Here is a 17,071-nt window from a genome sequence, read left to right on the forward strand (position 1 = left end):
TTGCAACGAAGCGTGATCTTAAGCCTTCTCGGGCGCAAGGCTTGATTTCAGCCTCGTCGGTCAGTCACACGCCACCCGTCCCTCAGTCATTGACCGATTTCACAAATGGATGTTGCGGTAAAAGTGCTTGTAGAAGTCTTAGTTGACAGGATGCCAATAACAGCCGCTGGCGGGGCTCTGCCAGGATGCTGGTTGCTGGGTGCTCAAGGCCAGCACGGTCAATGCCCTCCTTTGGTGGCCTAGCTCCCCCACGGGGCGAATGCGAATTCTGCCAGATGAATAAAATGGAATGTTCAAAGTCCCTTCCATGCCAGCATACCCATCTCGTCATCCGTCAGATGATCACCCTCCTTTTTGCCGCCGAAGGGCACGCCATGCATAACATTGCCGGAGCCTTCCGGTAGGTCCGTGGCTGAGTTAGCCTTGTCATTTTGCCCACTATGCTGCCGGAAACCGAGGGGCCGAAGAGCCTCTCATGATACTGCGCAAGCATGTCGATACCTGGAGACTGTCCAGGAGTCGATGAACAATTGCGCCTGAATAACTTCCAGTTGGCAGCTAAGCGCCTGCCCCTCACTCAGGCGGCCCTGGTACCTTGCTCACTGTCAGGGTGTGTGGACCACAACGAAACACTCGAGAGGTCTCATCGTATCTTCAGTCGCCCCGGAGTCTCGCTACTACGTCAGATTCTTCAGGGAGTTGTCCCCGTGCTTACAGAAGTGTTCGAGAAATCACTCATCGGGCTACATAACTGGGTCTACTACGATTCACCACACCACGATGCTCAAGTCATCCGCCCGCCTCCGCTTTTCTCGAAGTAACCTTGGGGTTCATGGTGGCCGGATCGCGATCCACGTGTTCAGGGATGATTTGCAATGGGACAGGCCGACGACCGAACTATAAGAGGACTGCCCAGTCACTCGCCTGCATATACATCCTGGCAGATCACCTTCTCCCTTCAGCACAAGGGGTGATTAAGCACGCAAAGCTTGAGCGAATATGGGGTACCTCAACAAATTTCACAAGCCCGAGTTGACTCGCCAGTCACTCGGGCTGACCAACTGGGTCAAGTACGACAAGTACAATCCTCACGCCGAGGGTGCGACAGATGCGAGAAAGTCACTGGCGAACCTGGACTACTCCCCACTCCGAAGAGTAACAATGGCATCCTTCTTGATGGGCATTGCCATCTCGATGGGTGGTTTCATCTTCGGATACGACACCGGCCAGATTTCCGGCTTCCTGGCCATGCCCGACTTCTTGGAAAGATTCGGGCAACGACACAGTGACACTGGTGAATATTTCTTCAGCAACGTCAGATCTGGCCTTATAGTGTCCCTTTTATCCATCGGCACATTGATCGGAGCTCTCGTTGCTGGGTTCGTCGCCGATGTCATTGGCCGGAGACTGAGTGTTACCTTCTGGTGTGTTGTCTTCTCCGTCGGCACCATTGTTATGATATCTGCAGAGCACCGCTGGTATCAGATCATGATGGGCAGATGGGTAGCAGGTCTTGGTGTCGGCGCCCTCTCACTGCTGGTGCCCATGTATATGGGTACGCCGACCACTCATCATTCGATATGTTCTTCACTGACGCTCTGGATTGACAGCTGAGACTTCTCCGCGCCATATCCGTGGCTCTCTGATCAGTACATACCAGCTTTTTGTATGTCGAAAGGTTGATCACGCATACGACTCGTTGTGACTGACGCGTAACAGATCACCTTTGGTATCTTCTTCGCTTCATGGTACGTTCCCTCGGGTGAGATGGCTTCGCAGAGTTGCGCCGGCATTCTCAACTACTAGGCGCGCGAAACCAACTAGGCCCTGATAACTCCTGTCGATGTTGGATACTGACTATTCAAAGCGTAAACTTCGGAACCTACGAGCACCAAAGAGACAATTCGGGCTCGTGGAGAATTCCTCTCGGCCTCAATTTCCCCTGGGCCTTTATTCTTGGTGGAGGTATTCTCTTCTTCTCCGACACTCCGAGATACCTATACAGAAAAGGGCACAAGGAAGGTGAGTGTTCCTTACATTGTACAACACTCTTTGAGACATCTTTCTCGACATCACCTCGTTCCAGGTTGCTGACATACTTTGCTCGGGGCACATCAGAGGCCAAGCGGATCATGGAGAAAGTCTACGGCGCTCCCCCCAACCACTACGCCATCCACGTCGAATTGGAAGAGATCGAAGCCAAGCTCCGCGCCGAAGCCAACAAAGAAGGGCCTCTCGCCGAATGGTTCCACATGTTCCGGGCTCCCAAGATGGCATATCGTATCGCACTGGGCATGACATTGCAGATGTTCCAGCAGCTGACCGGCGCCAATTATTTCTTCTACTACGGCACGGTGATCTTCCGGGCAACCGGCATCAACAACTCCTTTGTCACACAGATGATCCTGAACGGTATCAACTTTGGCACGACCTTTTACGGCCTGTACATTGTTGAGCACTACGGACGGCGGAAGTCTCTCATGGTGGGATCGCTATGGATGTTCCTGATGTTCCTGGTCTTCGCCAACGTCGGCCACTTCTCGCTCGACAAGCAGGATCCTCAGAGAACCGAGTCCAGCGGCACAGCTATGATTGTTATGGCGTCTTTCTTCATCTTCGGTAAGCCCTGCTTGGCTCCCACCTCGACTAGTCCTACCTGGTGCGTCGACGCCATTCTAACGTCCCATAGGATTTGCGACTACGTGGGGTCCCATGATATGGACCATTTGCGGTGAACTCTACCCTTCCCGCTACCGCGCCAAAGGCATGGCCCTCTCGACCGCCTCCAACTGGCTGTGGAACTTTCTTTTGGCATTCTTCACTCCCTTTATCGTAGGCGATATTGACTATTTGTATGGCTACGTCTTTGCTGGCTGCAACCTGGTTGCCATCCCGTTGATCTACTTTTTTGTTGTTGAAGGACAAGGCCGCACGCTCGAGGAGATCGATACCATGTACATCCTCGGGGTAAAGCCTTGGAAGAGCAGTACTTGGGTGCCTCCACCGCCAGAAGAAATTGCAAAGATTCGCCGTGAGGCCGGCACGGCCGAGGGTCTCGACGAGGCCGGGGAGATTGCCCCGGCTGGGGATCGCACCAGCGACGAGAGCAACATGGAGAAAGAGGCCGAGAAAGAAGCCGAGCACCGTGCCTGATATTCTTGTCACAGTGAGAGGTATCAGGGTGCTTGAGATTGAGAGAGTCTATGGAAGAGGGAAAAGGGGGCTATATACACAACCAGGTCACATGCCTGTCACGTGACAAACACGTGATCCAATGAGTTGCTTGAGCATGCATATGGTTTTTGCTCCATCATTCTGCGCCGACAGCAAGGAGTACACTTGGTGGTGTGACTGGCAAAGAAGAGAAGGAGGCCACCAGGGACTGCAAGCAGTGAGGAGGCAACGAGGGTTGTGTTTGAGATCGATGTCGGGACGAGAGAGCGCCTGGTGAAAGGGAGGACGACACGAATGACACCTTACGCGCTCGTTACCATATTTATATACCCGCAGTTATCACTGCTCTCAGTATCATAATGTCTATGAAACACCATTGAGATATTCTATGGAGACTATCGTCTGAAGATCCATGAAGAAGAAACACAAGATCCCATATTTTGGTTTAAAAATGCAATTCACGACCACCAGCGATAGTCCTCGGGGGTAGCGACTCTCCTCAAGGCACAGTACCGTGCAGAGGGACCTCCCGCTGAGCACGACTCAATGGCTCACTCGCCACGTTCCAGAAAGTCGATCACAGCGTCGTTTCAAGGAGTAATTAATTAACGCGGCGATGCGTGCATAGGTAAAGACACTGGCACCCCAGACCACGCCGTCCAGCACACCCTTCGTCGTGACGCGACCACAACCACCTGCATCTTGTCTTCTTGCACTCTCACTACATCACTTCAGAGTCCCAATGACATGAAGAGGAGTCACACTAATTACCTCGTCGGACTCGTTCCTGCGGTACCCCATTGTTCCCGCTCCGTGTCATCTGGTGCAACCTCTGAGCAAGTAACCCCCGACTGATCCACCTATCAATCAATCTCGTGTTGTCTGTCCTATATTCCTTCATGTAGTCATGCCAAGAGAGAGAGAGTCCCTACACGTACTGTGTACTCAGATCGTTCGGCCGACGTGGGCGTGGTGATCTCACTCACAGAGTATGTAAAAGTAGCTAATTAGCTGTCATTGCATATTACCACACCTCTGATTATGCACTACTGGTGATGGTGACGGTGTTGCCGGCGTCATCAAGTGAGGTTGCAATGAACATACGAGGTGGTTAATGGCACGTAGCACCTCCCTGACAGTCACGGTGTATCGCTTTGGATGGGGGGACCCATTCATGACAGGGATGTCTTGGGGGGCCTCGACCGGGGGATTCGCATGGATACGAGGCCGCCCACTAAGCAATGCAGCACGTATCATGTACAGTGGTTATCTCTGAAGCTGACCCTTGAAGGTGAGTTGGATAGTGGTACGGTGCACACGGAGGTCTCTCGACTGCAGCAGTGGCGCACAGTTTTACTCAGGGCATGCTTGTCAATACATAGCTCTTGTGGGATGTTACCCGTCGCCTGCTGTTCTGTCTGTTTGAGCCTCGGGGCCAATCCTGCCTATGGGTTCTGTCCCTGACGCTCTCCCCCTTCATCTATGCCTCCAGGTCAGCATCACTCGTCCAGCTTGCCAGCAGGGTACTCGTGCGCGGGCGAGTGGTCCACGATCTGCCCTTTGGCAATCATCTTGTTCCGGCCCGTGGACGTCTTCCACGCGGGCCTGCCAGAGAAGTAATACTCGTCGATCTGCTCCAGCGTGAGTCTCGCAGTCTCGGGAACCAGCAGAAAGGTCAACACCAGCATGAGAAAGGTCACTCCTGAGCGGAGGTTAGTACGTACGTGTTTAGCCCAAATCAGTCAGTACTCACCGGCGTAGAAATAACCGACAGTCAGGCCCATGTTGCCGTAGTCCGTGCTGAGCATGTAGGGCCCGTAAAAGGAGGCCGCGAAGCCGAAGATCTGATAGACCGTGGTCGTCGACGCCTGGCCGTAGGTCCGGAGCCGGATGTTGTGCTGTTCGGGCGCCGCGATCCACACGCTGGTGCCGATGAACATGCCGAACAAAAAGGCCCACAGGAAGAGGAAGACCAGCAAGACCACCTTGGCGGCATTGCTCGCCTGGCCGAGCGTCGAACCCACGACGGCGATGATCAACATGCAGATCGTCATGGTCGTGTACCCGGAGAGCATGGCGAAGCGGCGGCCGCCGTACTCGATGATCCAAGGACCCGGGATCGTCCCGGCCATGGTACACGCCGCGGCGAGGAAGTTGTTGAGGAAGACGTTCTTGATGCCGACCTTGGCCAGGAAGATGGCGCCGTAGGGGCCGACGAACTTGGATCCCGTGATGGCCAGGCCGATCATGATCAAAGCGCTGACACAAGTTCGGCGCAGATTGGAAAGGTGGAAGATCTCGGTCCAGCTGGTGGTCGAGCCGTACAGTCTCTCCATGTCGATGTGCCGCTGCACGTCTTGCACCTGGAGGAGCACCTCGGGATGGTCGGCCGGTTTGGCGTAGAACCACGCGAACGATCTCTTGGCCGCTTCTTCGCGGCCTTTGGTCAGCAGCCAGCGCGGCGATTCCGGGAAGCACAAGGCGCCGAAGCCCAGGATGAAGGACAGTGGGATCTGGCAGATGATCGGGATCTGCCATGCCAGATTGCTGTGCGTGTATGTCGACGAGCCCCAGCAGACTGCGGCCGCCGCCGCGTTTCCGAAGCCCAGTCCGACGTTGTACAGCGCGAGGAGCATGCCTCGCTTGCTGGCGACCGTGCACTCGGCGCCGTAGACCACCGCCGCTGCGATGATGTGGCCGAGCCCGACTCCACCGATGCATTTGCACACGAGGTAGGCCGTGAAGTTTCCGGCCGTGCCCAGCATGCCGCCCGCCCCGATGGCCGCGAACAAGGCACCCACCTGCATGGTACCCCGACGGCCGAGGTAGTTGCCCGTAATGCCGCTGATGGCGCCTCCGAAGGCGATAAAGAGCAACGTCAGGGAGACGAGACCCTGTTGAAGCGCCGTCTGGGAACACACTACCGCTGTGATGCCGGTTTCGGGGTTGGTCTTGGGAGCACAGCGGCCGAACGACTTTCTGTATGGCGCCATCTGAAGAACCGTGCCGCCGAAGCCTTGAACGGCATTGGTTAGCTGACCTTTGACGGAAGACTTGGAAACTGCGCCGAAACTTACCCAGATCGAAGTTAAAGATCCAGCCCGCAAGCGAAACATACAGCGCGATGAAGATCATTTGCTTGGTGGCTTTCTGGGAGGACGATGCGCCGGTGCTGTCAGGGACAGCATCCCCGACGGAATACTCCTTGGTCTCCGTTGTTGGAGCCATGTCTGTTTTGACGTGCGCCATTGAGATATTGTCAAGTCGTGGTCTTCAAAGCTGTCTACCAGTAAAGAACAGCTCGAGGCTGGGAAAGCGGGCAATGCACATCTTTATCGGTTATCGAGTGACGGGTCCGGCCTCTCTCGACAATCGGAATACGGGGAAAGCGCACGTTTGTGAGGACCTCCCCCAGACATCCCCGCAATGATAGTCTGGCCTATATACACCCGACGTTACCTGTCAGGAGCTGGACCGAACGGCGAGGCCATCGCTTAGCCCAACTTGGTGGTAGTGGCGGTCTTGGTAGAGGGACAAGATACCACAAAATGTGGGACGGAAGACTCTACGGTATGCGGGGCAACAACAGTCGCCGAAGATCGGTTCACCGCCTCCCCGTATGAAGGGTAGAAGGGTGTCGCGGGCGATCTGAGCGAGATACTGCGTCCGTGATAGACCCATGCACCGCACGATAGGAAGGAAAGTCAACACCTCAAGTCGACGCACCCCCGTATACGGTTCCACATAATAGGCCAGCACAAGGCTGCGGGACAGGGGGATTGCTGGCACCTTGGGGCCTCGGGTGCAGAATCGGAAAACGTCTGCTAGCATTACAATCCTGGCAGCGGGAGAGACCTGCGTATGGCTCATACTGTCCTGATGCTTTCCTTCCTGCTGGTCACGGGAAGTTGCGCGAGATCTGGTTCAGGTGTGGCCAGCAGCTATGTTTAGTTGTCGCAAGCACGGGTGCATATCGGATGATAGGAGCTAAGGAGAAGAGTAACTAATATTCGAGTCAGAAAACTGAGAATCGTCACTGGTTCTCCTTTCAGCCAATAGCAACACCCAGTCTGGACATCAGCACACGACAGTGAGGCAGATGTGCAACATCTGGCAAGTGTCCGTATGACCCTATAACGTCCCTCACAAGACTCTCCAGGCATCACGGATTTCTCGCGAGGTTGCAACGTGTGCACTCGTGGGTAGAACATGTGTAGCCAGCATACCATGGAGGCCAGGAACTGGATCAAAGCAAGCGTCTTCCGCCACCGTCACGATGAAGCCACGATCCGTCGCCGCACGGGCAGTGCTTAAAACACAGCCTGAAGTACTGATGCCCCCGAGAATGAGGGACCTGATCCCTGTTGCCCTCAGGACCTCAGCAAGTCCATGCGACTCCAGCGCAGAGATATACCCCGGTATTCTCACAAAAGTCGCCTCCACCTTGGAAGGACCCCGAACTGCGAGCAGCTCTGATTCGCGACCGAGCTCGGGTGTGGCTGCGAAAGCGGCCTCGTACGCCTTCCATCTAGTTGCAGTTCTGCTATACCCAGGAGGTTTGGTGCCCGGGGAAGTATCGACGAGGCAGTGGAAGACGGTTATGTTCGTCTCGAGCGCCCAATCCCGTAAGCAAGAAGCGATATTGGTGACACTGGCCCAGGCTCCCTCTCCAACCCGTCCCCGAAGCATGTTCTGATAGTCCATGAGCAGCAGGGCAGTCTCATGCGGTGAGACTGACAGTGGTGAAGTAGGATCTGAGGGGTCGAAGACTGCGTTCGCCATGGATGGGTGAGTCGCTCCTGGTGCGCCAGGGTAAAGGTATTTACTTCGTGCTGGAGCTTTACATTCACAGATCCCCCGAGAGGTTATCGGATCTGATATGAGAATCGTGTCGACGGGAGTAAGGCCCAGGAGAGGTGAAATGCCTGGCAGGTACGAAGCGGAGATAAGCCACCCCTACTCGCAAACACCGGATTTACACACCTTTCCACGACGTGCTATTGGTGAGACAGGCCCGATAGCGGCCCGGTGCCTTGAGTGATGCTTTGCAGCTCTGGTGGGCATGGCAAACCATCGTGCCCATGCAGCACTATGCGAAGGTCTGCAGTAGGCCATGACCGTTTAGTGTTTGAGTTTGGACTGGGCCGGATCAGCTGTTGGATCCTTCCTACTGCAATATCGTGTTAGCTCGTCCGTTTCTGTGCAGGTGAACCATGGGCAGCAGCAGGCTGCTGACGACCTGACTGGATTGGTGAAGAGAATGCAATGCTGAGCATTGTTCTGAGCGGCGAGTCCAATTCTACGCGCGTTTCTAGCGTCAAAGCTCCAGGGAAGCCTCCACACTGCTTTCTCGCCGACGGTCTGACCTAGCAGAGCCATAGAAGCATTTGTTCCTGGAAAGCAATATGAAAGGATCCTGCAATAGCGGAAAGCCCATGTCCACATGAGCGTGGCAGACGTTGCGGGGGGACATTTTGCGGACCTCTGCTGAAGTTATCTGCTCGCTATGATGTATAAAGGGCTTACTGCAACGAGGCCTTCCCAGTCCCAAATGGCTTGAGTAGCCCATCCTGGTGCTGAATTCAAGTGCCGAGCCATGCGATCTGTGTGGTGGTCTGCACGTTTGCTCGTAGATATAGAGTGTGCATGCGGACTCTCGCAGGTCTCTCTGTGTTCTCAGACGAGCCAGGGTCTCGGGCACTCGGCAAGATTTTCAGTGAGGTGGTAAGGGCCACGAAGCGCACACGTAGCACGGCACCATATAGCAGATGGTACAATATGGGATGTGCCGCCATTATGATGTGGTCCGTCCCTTGAAGGAGGCGAGTTTCCACGCGAGAGATGGCGGCTGGCATGAACGAGGCGGAGGAGGCGGAGGAGGCGGAAGATGCGTCAAGACCGCCGCCAAACCTTCCTTGTACGCAAGAGGCTCGCCGTGTCTCGTGCCTGCGGAGTTTGGAGCGCAGCGCAGCCGCCGTCGCTCAGTCACCAGTGACGCGCAATTGAGCACACTTTGATTGCAGCCACACTCTCCCTCTTCTACCGCATCGATGCTCTTCTAGGCTAGACAGCATTCCTCCTGGAGTCGTATTTGTTAGTCGGGACCGATTCTCTCCGCGTCCGCCCAAGAACGTCACTCGGCCGCAAGGCTACAGCTAGGCTTGCGTACAGCCTCTTGCTGTATATCCCACGGTGCTCGCACGCCCTTGTGTAACACCTCGACGACCAGAGGGCAGGTGCAAGAGAGCCCAACGCCTATTCAACTATACTAGCCGGCATGAGACAGGATAAGTATAAGTAACCTATTACTGGCATGATATCCTCCCTTCAGCGGCCCCAGACATCGACGTGGAAAATCTCAAGCACGACATGGAAGACCTGGTCAGCGTCAACAACCACATGAAGCATGCCTTCGAAGTTTCACGAGCAACGTCTCCCGCCGGGACCATAGCCATGCAAGATGGTCAAGCGACCGACGCTGGGACACCAGCCAAGCGCAACAGACCCCGAACATTTCCCTACTTCTCGACTCTGCCTTATCCGGTCGAAGATGAAGCTACGAGACAGGAAAATCTGGCAGAGATCCTCAAGCGCCTCTACATCGCCATTCAGGCCAGCGACTTCACGCCGGGCGCGGTGCATTGGACGAGGGAACTCCGCAGCTGGCTCTCACTCAAGTTTGATCCGACGAAAGAGCAGCGGGTGAAGCTGGTGCAACTCTACTACGAACTGGCACTGGCTCCTGGCATCGACCCAGTCGTGAGTGAACGCTTTGCCAGCATGTTCATGCTGCTCATCAAGTGCGTCGCCGAGTCCCAAAATCTTATCCAGCGCTAACAGTCTGCAGGAAAAAGCATTACCTGCGGCCCCTTGTCGACCTCACCCTTGATTGGCGCCCGCTCTATCGAGAAATGAAGGTGTTCGTCCTCCCCAGCGAGTCGGGTCTCATGCAGACTACCAATCTCAAGAGAAACATCAAGACACTCGTCAAGCTCTGTTCGTTCGCTCAGTTGTACTTCGACCCCGAGGATATCCCGTCCATGCTGGAAGAAATACTGCCCCATTTCACCATGTCGGCAACAGAAGGTGCCTTTGTGGTCATTGGCCTGCTCAACATGCTTCTACCGACAGCACCGCCTCCGCCTAATCGATCCGACTTGAGCCCGCAGCATTTCTTGCCAACCTTCTTTCACCTAGGTTCCTTGGTAAACCGCTCTCGGACCGTGGATGTGGCGCTCATCGATCTCCTTTCTCGCCTCGCTCGGGATTCTCTGCCTAGTAAGCAGGTTGACTTCTCAGAGTTCGGCATCTTCACCGCCGAACAGTCGACCTTGATTACCACGGCCATCCTGAGACTACTCGAGATACCCGTCGGGCAGTCCACTTCGCCGTACAGTGCTCTGGTCGATATTACAGCTGGAATGGGCTTTCTATTAGATCGAGACAGCAGGAAACACCCAGTCTCGCACCACATTGCTAGGTGGTTCATCATGTCTATGTCGCCGGCGTGCTTGGACAAGGAGACATCCGTGCTATCTTTGCTTGAGAACCTGATCCAGGCAATAGAGACTTTCTTCCATCCCTCCAACTCTGGCTCTTGGACAAGAACATTGTCGCAACTTGTCTTCTACCTGGCCGATTTCTTCGTCATGCGGTGGAACCGGGAGCGCAATGGGGAGATGGAAGTCCCTCCCGAGCGGAGACTCAATGAAGCGATCCGAAAACGCTTCGTCCTCTGCCTACGGGACGTCATCTTCATGGGCATCTATGCGAAGAGCGGAACAGCAATGAGCTATTCCTTGTCGACCCTTCAGGCGCTGGCTTTCTTGCAGCCGGATCTGATCCTTCCAGGCGCCTTACAGCGCATTTATCCCTCCATGCAGGGACTGGTGGAGGTGCACCGCACGATCTCGTCAATTCGCGCCCTGCAGATACTTGCCAGGACAATGATCAGAACAAAAGGCTACCGCTGTCACATCACGGCTCTTCTTGGCCTTGCCCTACCTGGCATCGATGCCAATGATCTCGACAAGACTCTGTGCACCTTGTCATTTTTCGCCAATGTCTGCTACAACATACCATTTGAAGATCTTTCCAAGGGGAGAGATGATGTTCAAGGCAACATCTTGGCTATCGAATGGATTACTGGCGAGATGGAACGTATGGAGCAGGAAGGTGCCGCTGTTCAGCTCAACTATGCAGCCTTGAACGAAAAAGATGAAGAGCTAATACTTGCCTCGTCCACTGCTGGGTTGGCTGAGTTTGTGACTTCTTTCTTAGGCAGGGTCTTCACCTTGCTGGAAAACCTGCCCGATGCTGCACGTGTACGAAGTGGCTCCCCAGAGGAGAACATTGTCAATACGCTCCCAGCGGCGTTTGCACCGCTCTTGGCCTCTCTTTCTCCCGAGCTGTACGACCTCGCGTTGAACAAGATTGTCGATTTTGTGGCCAACCACGTAATCCACCAGTCAAGAGATGCCATGGCGTTCATTTGCAATTGCCTCTGCAAGGTTAATCCGGAAAAGGCTCTGGCAAAGTTTGTCCCGGTGCTGGTAAGCGCCATTCGCACAGAAATCGACGAGAACGGGGCTGGCTCAACCAGAAATGCCGCTTCCGATGTCCTACCTAGAGACCGGGGCTTGGTCTGGAACATCAGCATGCTGAGTATGTGCGTGGTGCACGTGGGCTCGGCAGTCCTGAAATACAAGCAAGAGCTCTTCGACATCGCGGTTTACATGCAGCAGAAATGCAAAGGCATGCCGACTGTGCACATTTCCAACTATGTGCACCATTTGTTGCTCAACCTGACCGTCACCTATACGGCCGACTATGCTTTATACGAGCCGGAGAAAGCCAAAGATGGACTGACTGCGGACTTTTGGGGAGCGTCCACACCACCTGCTACGATCAATCCAAAATGGCACGTCCCCTGCAAGGAAGAGGTCGACTTCGCGGTTGAACTGTTTCAGACTCAGGCTGAAAGCGCCATCCAGCATCTGCAGCGTCTTATTGACGGCACATCCAGCGTCAAACGAGACGGCAGCGGCAAGGAATGGTCAGATGAGGTCTCCAGAAACCTGGTCCTTCTCCGCCTGCTGCTCGCCGGCGTATCGGTACTGTTCGATGCCAAGGGCGTCAATGAGGGTTTGACGACAACCGCTGCCGGCGTCGATGCTGATGCTTTGATGTCTCAAGCCAATGGCCATGCGCCCGAAGAGAATAACGGCGCGAGTGACGGTGACACTACCCTTGATGGCACTGATGAGACGTCTCTCAAACCTTCGTTCCGGTACCCTGCTGGCGAGATTCTCAACCCCGACGACGATAACTACAAGCTTATTCATCACCTGCGACAAAAAATAGGTCATGTGCTCCATGATGTCCACGTCTTTCTGACTCAATATGCTGAAGATGATGTGTCTTCATTTGCCCCACTGTACACCGCTTACAGATCTTGGTTCGTCGACGTTGGCATCGAACGTTCGGCTCATGTACTTGACCGTGTCACTCGACTACTGCATGCGGACGAGCAGCCGTACAAAGTAGCGGGAGTTCGAAAAGACTATCCTCGCTCGATTCTTGTTCGACGAGCGAATGTTTACCACACGCAGAGATTGCGCCATAACGCAGCACCGAGACCACGTTCGGAGCTCGACGAACAGCTTCTGCTTGATCTCGCACAGTCCGCGGTGTCCTTGTACACTGAAGTCCGACGCAACGCGCAGAGTGCGGGAGAATCTGCTCTGAAAGTGATCTTTGGAGCCCGTCTCTTTGTCATCCCACCACTCTTGAAAGCTTTCCAGGAGGCTGTCGAAAATAATGATTTTCCACGTATCAAGGGCGGTCTATTCGCCCTGTTGTTCGGCAGCCTGGCAAAAACCGTAGGGAGACACTGGAAATACACGCCAGCGGTCATCAGAACGTTCATCGAAGCCAGTAGTGCCGACAAACCTTCCATCCAAAAACTGTGTTCCGGTGGCCTGTTCCAAATCATGGATTATGGTCGACCGGGGGATCGCATGGCGATCATCGATCGTAGAGTTGTTGATCCCCTCAATCCGGACGACGATGTGGAGGACCAAATTGCGAAAAAGAAAGCCTTCGTCTTGACTAAGCGTGCTAACATTGAGCGCCGGAAGGCAGAACTGGCCGAAGAGCTGGTTGAAATGTGCCGCAGTTCACATTGGAAGAAAGCCTCGCGTGTTGCTACGCTGGTCATGTCCTTGGGCATGCGTTTCGATACTGTGGCGCCGGACAGCATGATCGAATTGGTGACGCTGGGCACGATAGATCCTCACCCGGGTCTGCGTGGACTATACTCCCAAGCCCTGGTTGCCCTCTTCACTATGACTGATGTGAGGGCGGTCTCCAATCACGATTATGCAAATTACATCCAGGCAATCCAGCAGTTCCCCGCAAAGGTGAAGGTCGAGACTAAAGCCGGAGAAAAGTCATGGACGGATGAATTTTTGAAGACCTTTTCCCAACCCGAAGCCGACGTCTACATTGATCACGACTATCCAGGGTGGCTAGTTTGGTCAAAGGATATGCCTGGCTACAAGGCTAATATCGAGAAGGACATCGTCTACGATGAACTTGAGTGGGCGAAACGAACCAGGATCGGCCGCCTCCTCGATCGAAAATGGTTCAACACGCTGTTCATGTATCTGAAGCAAGAGCCTCGCGACACTTCTGTGGACAAGTTCCGTGTCGCAAGCGCGGCCATGTTGACTTATGCCTTCGAGTTGATTATCAGAGATGGCCTTACCGTTGCCACTTTTGAAGACATCAAGGAAGAAACGCTTGCGGTCTTCGGAGATGGGAGCGACAAACATCAGCACCGTGCGACAGCCGAAATTCTTGCTGGCCTGGTCACTTCGGTCATGGACAACTCGATCGAGCGCAGGACCATGGTGTGGGAGTTCGCCTTTCCCATCATCCAGCGTGTCTTTGCGGATGGCCTGACGCCCGAAAACTCCGGTTACTGGACAAACTTTCTGCGTATGATACTTCAGGCTAGAGACCCCCGCCGAGCCTGGCCTTTAGTCGAGTGGCTTACAAGCTTCCGTCTCGACATGTCGTCCAATGCCGCCTTCAAAGAGAGCTCCAAGATCCATCTGCTTCATCAAGTGGTCTTGGAAGCAGGCTGGCACTTCCAGCTCGAGAAGCCCATCGTGGAGAACTTCCTCAGTCATATCGACCATCCGTACAAGGGCGTTCGAGAATCTATGGCCCAGACCCTTGCCGCCATCACCCGTACTCGCTACCACGAATCGTACAAGGATGTCAAGGAGCTCGTCCAGACCCAGAACGATGCGGGCTCTATTGGTACCCAGCCTTATCTTCCGACCAAAGACTTTGACGACACTATGAACGAAGTTTTTGCGCGGCTCGAGAAGTGGCGACATGAGCGCACACCAGGTCAGCAAAGTCCTTCTGCGTACACGTCTGGAAGCAAGACGATATTGTTATGGCTCGACTCGATGTTGTCCTCGTATGAGTGCACTCAGCTACTCAAATACTTCCCGGATCTGTTTATGGAGCAGTTTCTACACATGATGGATGTCAAAGAGGTCAGTAATATCCACAACCTGTATTTGGTCATTCAACATTCCCTGGCCTTTGTCGTCCCCAACGAAGGTCAACATTGCTAACTATGAACAGGATCCCGAGCTCCAGTCACTGGCCTACCATGTATTCCGTCATCTTCCCAACATCCCACATCGTATCGGAGAGGACCAAGCAATGATCGATGCCTTGATCCGCATCGGAAGAACGTCTTCGTCCTGGCATCAACGCCTTCGAGTCATGATCAACATGCAGATCATATTTTTCAGACGCCTGTTCTTGCTCTCAGAGGAGAGCAAACAGAAGTTGTTCAGTTGTGTGGCTGATATGCTTGAGGATACGCAGCACGAGGTTCGAGCGGGTGCCGCTACAACCTTGTCCGGGATGATCCGGTGCTCGCCTCTTGAGCTACGCGAGAGAATGATCAAACAGCTGCGTGATCGTTTTACGCAAGCCCTCATCAATAACCCTCTTCCGAAGAAGCCAAAGGGCCAGCTAGCCGGGCTGTCGTCAGCTCGGACCTCGGGAACTAACACACCCAGTCCAGAAGCACAGCGGCTAGTCGTCGTTCGCCATGCAGCGGTACTTGGTCTGGGTGCATTAATCCAAGCATTTCCTTATACGAGTCCGCCACCAGCCTTCATTCCCGAATTGCTTGTCCAGTTATCCAGTCGAGCGGCAAACGACCCAGGCACGGTGGGAAATGCCGTCAAGAGCATCATTGCTGACTTCAAAAAGACACGTGTCGACACATGGTTTGAGGATAAAAAGATCTTCGACCCTGAGACTTTGGAAACGCTGGCTGGAGTGCTATGGAAGAGCTACTTTGCCTAGTCCTTCCATTGACAGGCTAGGACGTGCTGACGTTCTGAGCATAGCGCGGGCGTTGTTTTTTAGGGTACTTGATTCGCGTTGGGGCCATCAACAGCTCCGCTGGCACCATGGGTCTATGAGTAGATCGTTGGTCTCCCTTCAGTCCAATGTGTAATCACACTTTCGACGGAGGTTGGGTCCTTGAACGGCAGAAGCTTGGTTTGTCGGGACATTATCATTTCACTAATTGAAGTGCTGCAACAAAGAGGGAATTGGAAGACTACGTCTTAAGAAGCCATTGACCGCAACCAGAGCAAGGTAGACATTCGTCATGTAGTACAAAACGAAGGGCGGGGAGCGGTAGAGATACCCAATAATAGCAGGGCCTATTCACGAAAATTCCCTTCAAATCGCCTCGAGCACCACTGGCCTCTTCTGAAACACTGGCTTGTCCAGGGGCCTGCCTGAAAGAACAGTCAACATAGAATGAGTTGTGAGGCACCACCTGAAAGGAAAGGTCCATGCTCCAGTCGATATCATTGTCATACACACTCCAAAGCCTTCCACACCGCCGGCTGTTCGACCACGATCCGCATGCCCACTTCTATCATTCCCCCAACTTCAACAGTGCTCATGATACCCGCCTTTCGAGCGACGATTGTACGCTGCTCATCCCTCTCGATGAACCGCTCTTGTAACCCTGAACGGAAGTGGTTGATCTGCGGACACGGGTTCCGCAGCCCTGTCACCACCAGCACGGGATGATCAGCGGCCTCCGATCTTTCCCGAGTTGCAACACTCAGAACACTTCCAGATCCAAGTCCGCTGTCTTCGAGGTCGCCTCCGGTCGTACCGTTGGCCATCGCGGCCGAAGACATAAAGTGCAACCTCGTTTCTGTCCCCAGCTCCAACAACTTAAGTCCCGTGGTCGTGATGTTCTCACCTAGATCCCCCGGCTTCACGTTGAGCTCATCGAGAATTTCCAAGTCGAGCAGATGTACCTGCCGGAGGTTCTTTGGCGGTGGCCTGATTTTCAGTCTTGAGCGATGTTGTACCGTTTCGCCGCAGTGGCAGTCTCCCTTTACGCCCAAATCAGGGAGGAGTGTTAGGGTATTAGAGGATTGTTTAGAGAAGCTATGCTGGGCAGAGAATGAGAGGGCATGGACAGACATCTCGTCGCGAAAGAGCACTTCAACAACGATGAGGATCTTCCGCGCGAAGTAAAGAGTTGGTCGCTATCTCAAATCGAAACGGCGCACAGTGTCAATAGCACCATCTTACGGCTTCGAAGGAGTCAGTATAGCGATGAGTCGACGCTTCGTATTTCGACGTATTGTACTATTGCGGGGTATGAGACTGCAATGTTCAGCCCGGCCTCGTCTCCTGTCGCTTCCATGTGGCGCGTTCGGCTGGTGACTGGAGCTGCCGTCACGCTGTCGTGGCTGTCCTCATACCTCTGCGTCTAATGCTCTAAGCCTCGCCGTATTACTCCTCGAGGCAGAACATTTAAGCGGGA

The 17,071-nt window shown here is 54.2% G+C and overlaps 5 protein-coding genes across 5 annotated transcripts; 2 read left to right on the plus strand and 3 right to left on the minus strand.

The window, feature by feature from the left end:
• Positions 1-999: 999 nt before the first annotated feature.
• G647_00635 (uncharacterized protein) lies at positions 1,000-3,153 on the plus strand (the record flags this gene model as incomplete). The annotated part of the gene is made up of 6 exons (XM_008724038.1): positions 1,000-1,555; positions 1,611-1,666; positions 1,720-1,748; positions 1,868-2,022; positions 2,119-2,619; positions 2,690-3,153. 6 exons carry the CDS (start codon positions 1,000-1,002, stop codon positions 3,151-3,153), a joined length of 1,761 nt encoding a protein of 586 aa, XP_008722260.1.
• A 1,520-nt stretch (positions 3,154-4,673) lies between these two features.
• On the minus strand, positions 4,674-6,402 carry G647_00636 (uncharacterized protein; the record flags this gene model as incomplete). The annotated part of the gene is made up of 3 exons (XM_008724039.1): positions 4,674-4,876; positions 4,928-6,190; positions 6,252-6,402. 3 exons carry the CDS (start codon positions 6,400-6,402, stop codon positions 4,674-4,676), a joined length of 1,617 nt encoding a protein of 538 aa, XP_008722261.1.
• Positions 6,403-7,317: 915 nt separating this feature from the next.
• G647_00637 (uncharacterized protein) lies at positions 7,318-7,956 on the minus strand (the record flags this gene model as incomplete). The annotated part of the gene is made up of 1 exon (XM_008724040.1): positions 7,318-7,956. One exon carries the CDS (start codon positions 7,954-7,956, stop codon positions 7,318-7,320), a length of 639 nt encoding a protein of 212 aa, XP_008722262.1.
• A 1,587-nt stretch (positions 7,957-9,543) lies between these two features.
• On the plus strand, positions 9,544-15,576 carry G647_00638 (uncharacterized protein; the record flags this gene model as incomplete). Its single annotated transcript, XM_008724041.1, has 3 exons — positions 9,544-9,974; positions 10,022-14,747; positions 14,839-15,576. 3 exons carry the CDS (start codon positions 9,544-9,546, stop codon positions 15,574-15,576), a joined length of 5,895 nt encoding a protein of 1,964 aa, XP_008722263.1.
• A 521-nt stretch (positions 15,577-16,097) lies between these two features.
• On the minus strand, positions 16,098-16,727 carry G647_00639 (uncharacterized protein; the record flags this gene model as incomplete). Its single annotated transcript, XM_008724042.1, has 1 exon — positions 16,098-16,727. One exon carries the CDS (start codon positions 16,725-16,727, stop codon positions 16,098-16,100), a length of 630 nt encoding a protein of 209 aa, XP_008722264.1.
• Positions 16,728-17,071: the final 344 nt, after the last annotated feature.

Source organism: Cladophialophora carrionii, assembly GCF_000365165.1.
Source record: "Cladophialophora carrionii CBS 160.54 unplaced genomic scaffold supercont1.1, whole genome shotgun sequence".
NCBI lineage: Eukaryota > Fungi > Ascomycota > Eurotiomycetes > Chaetothyriales > Herpotrichiellaceae > Cladophialophora > Cladophialophora carrionii.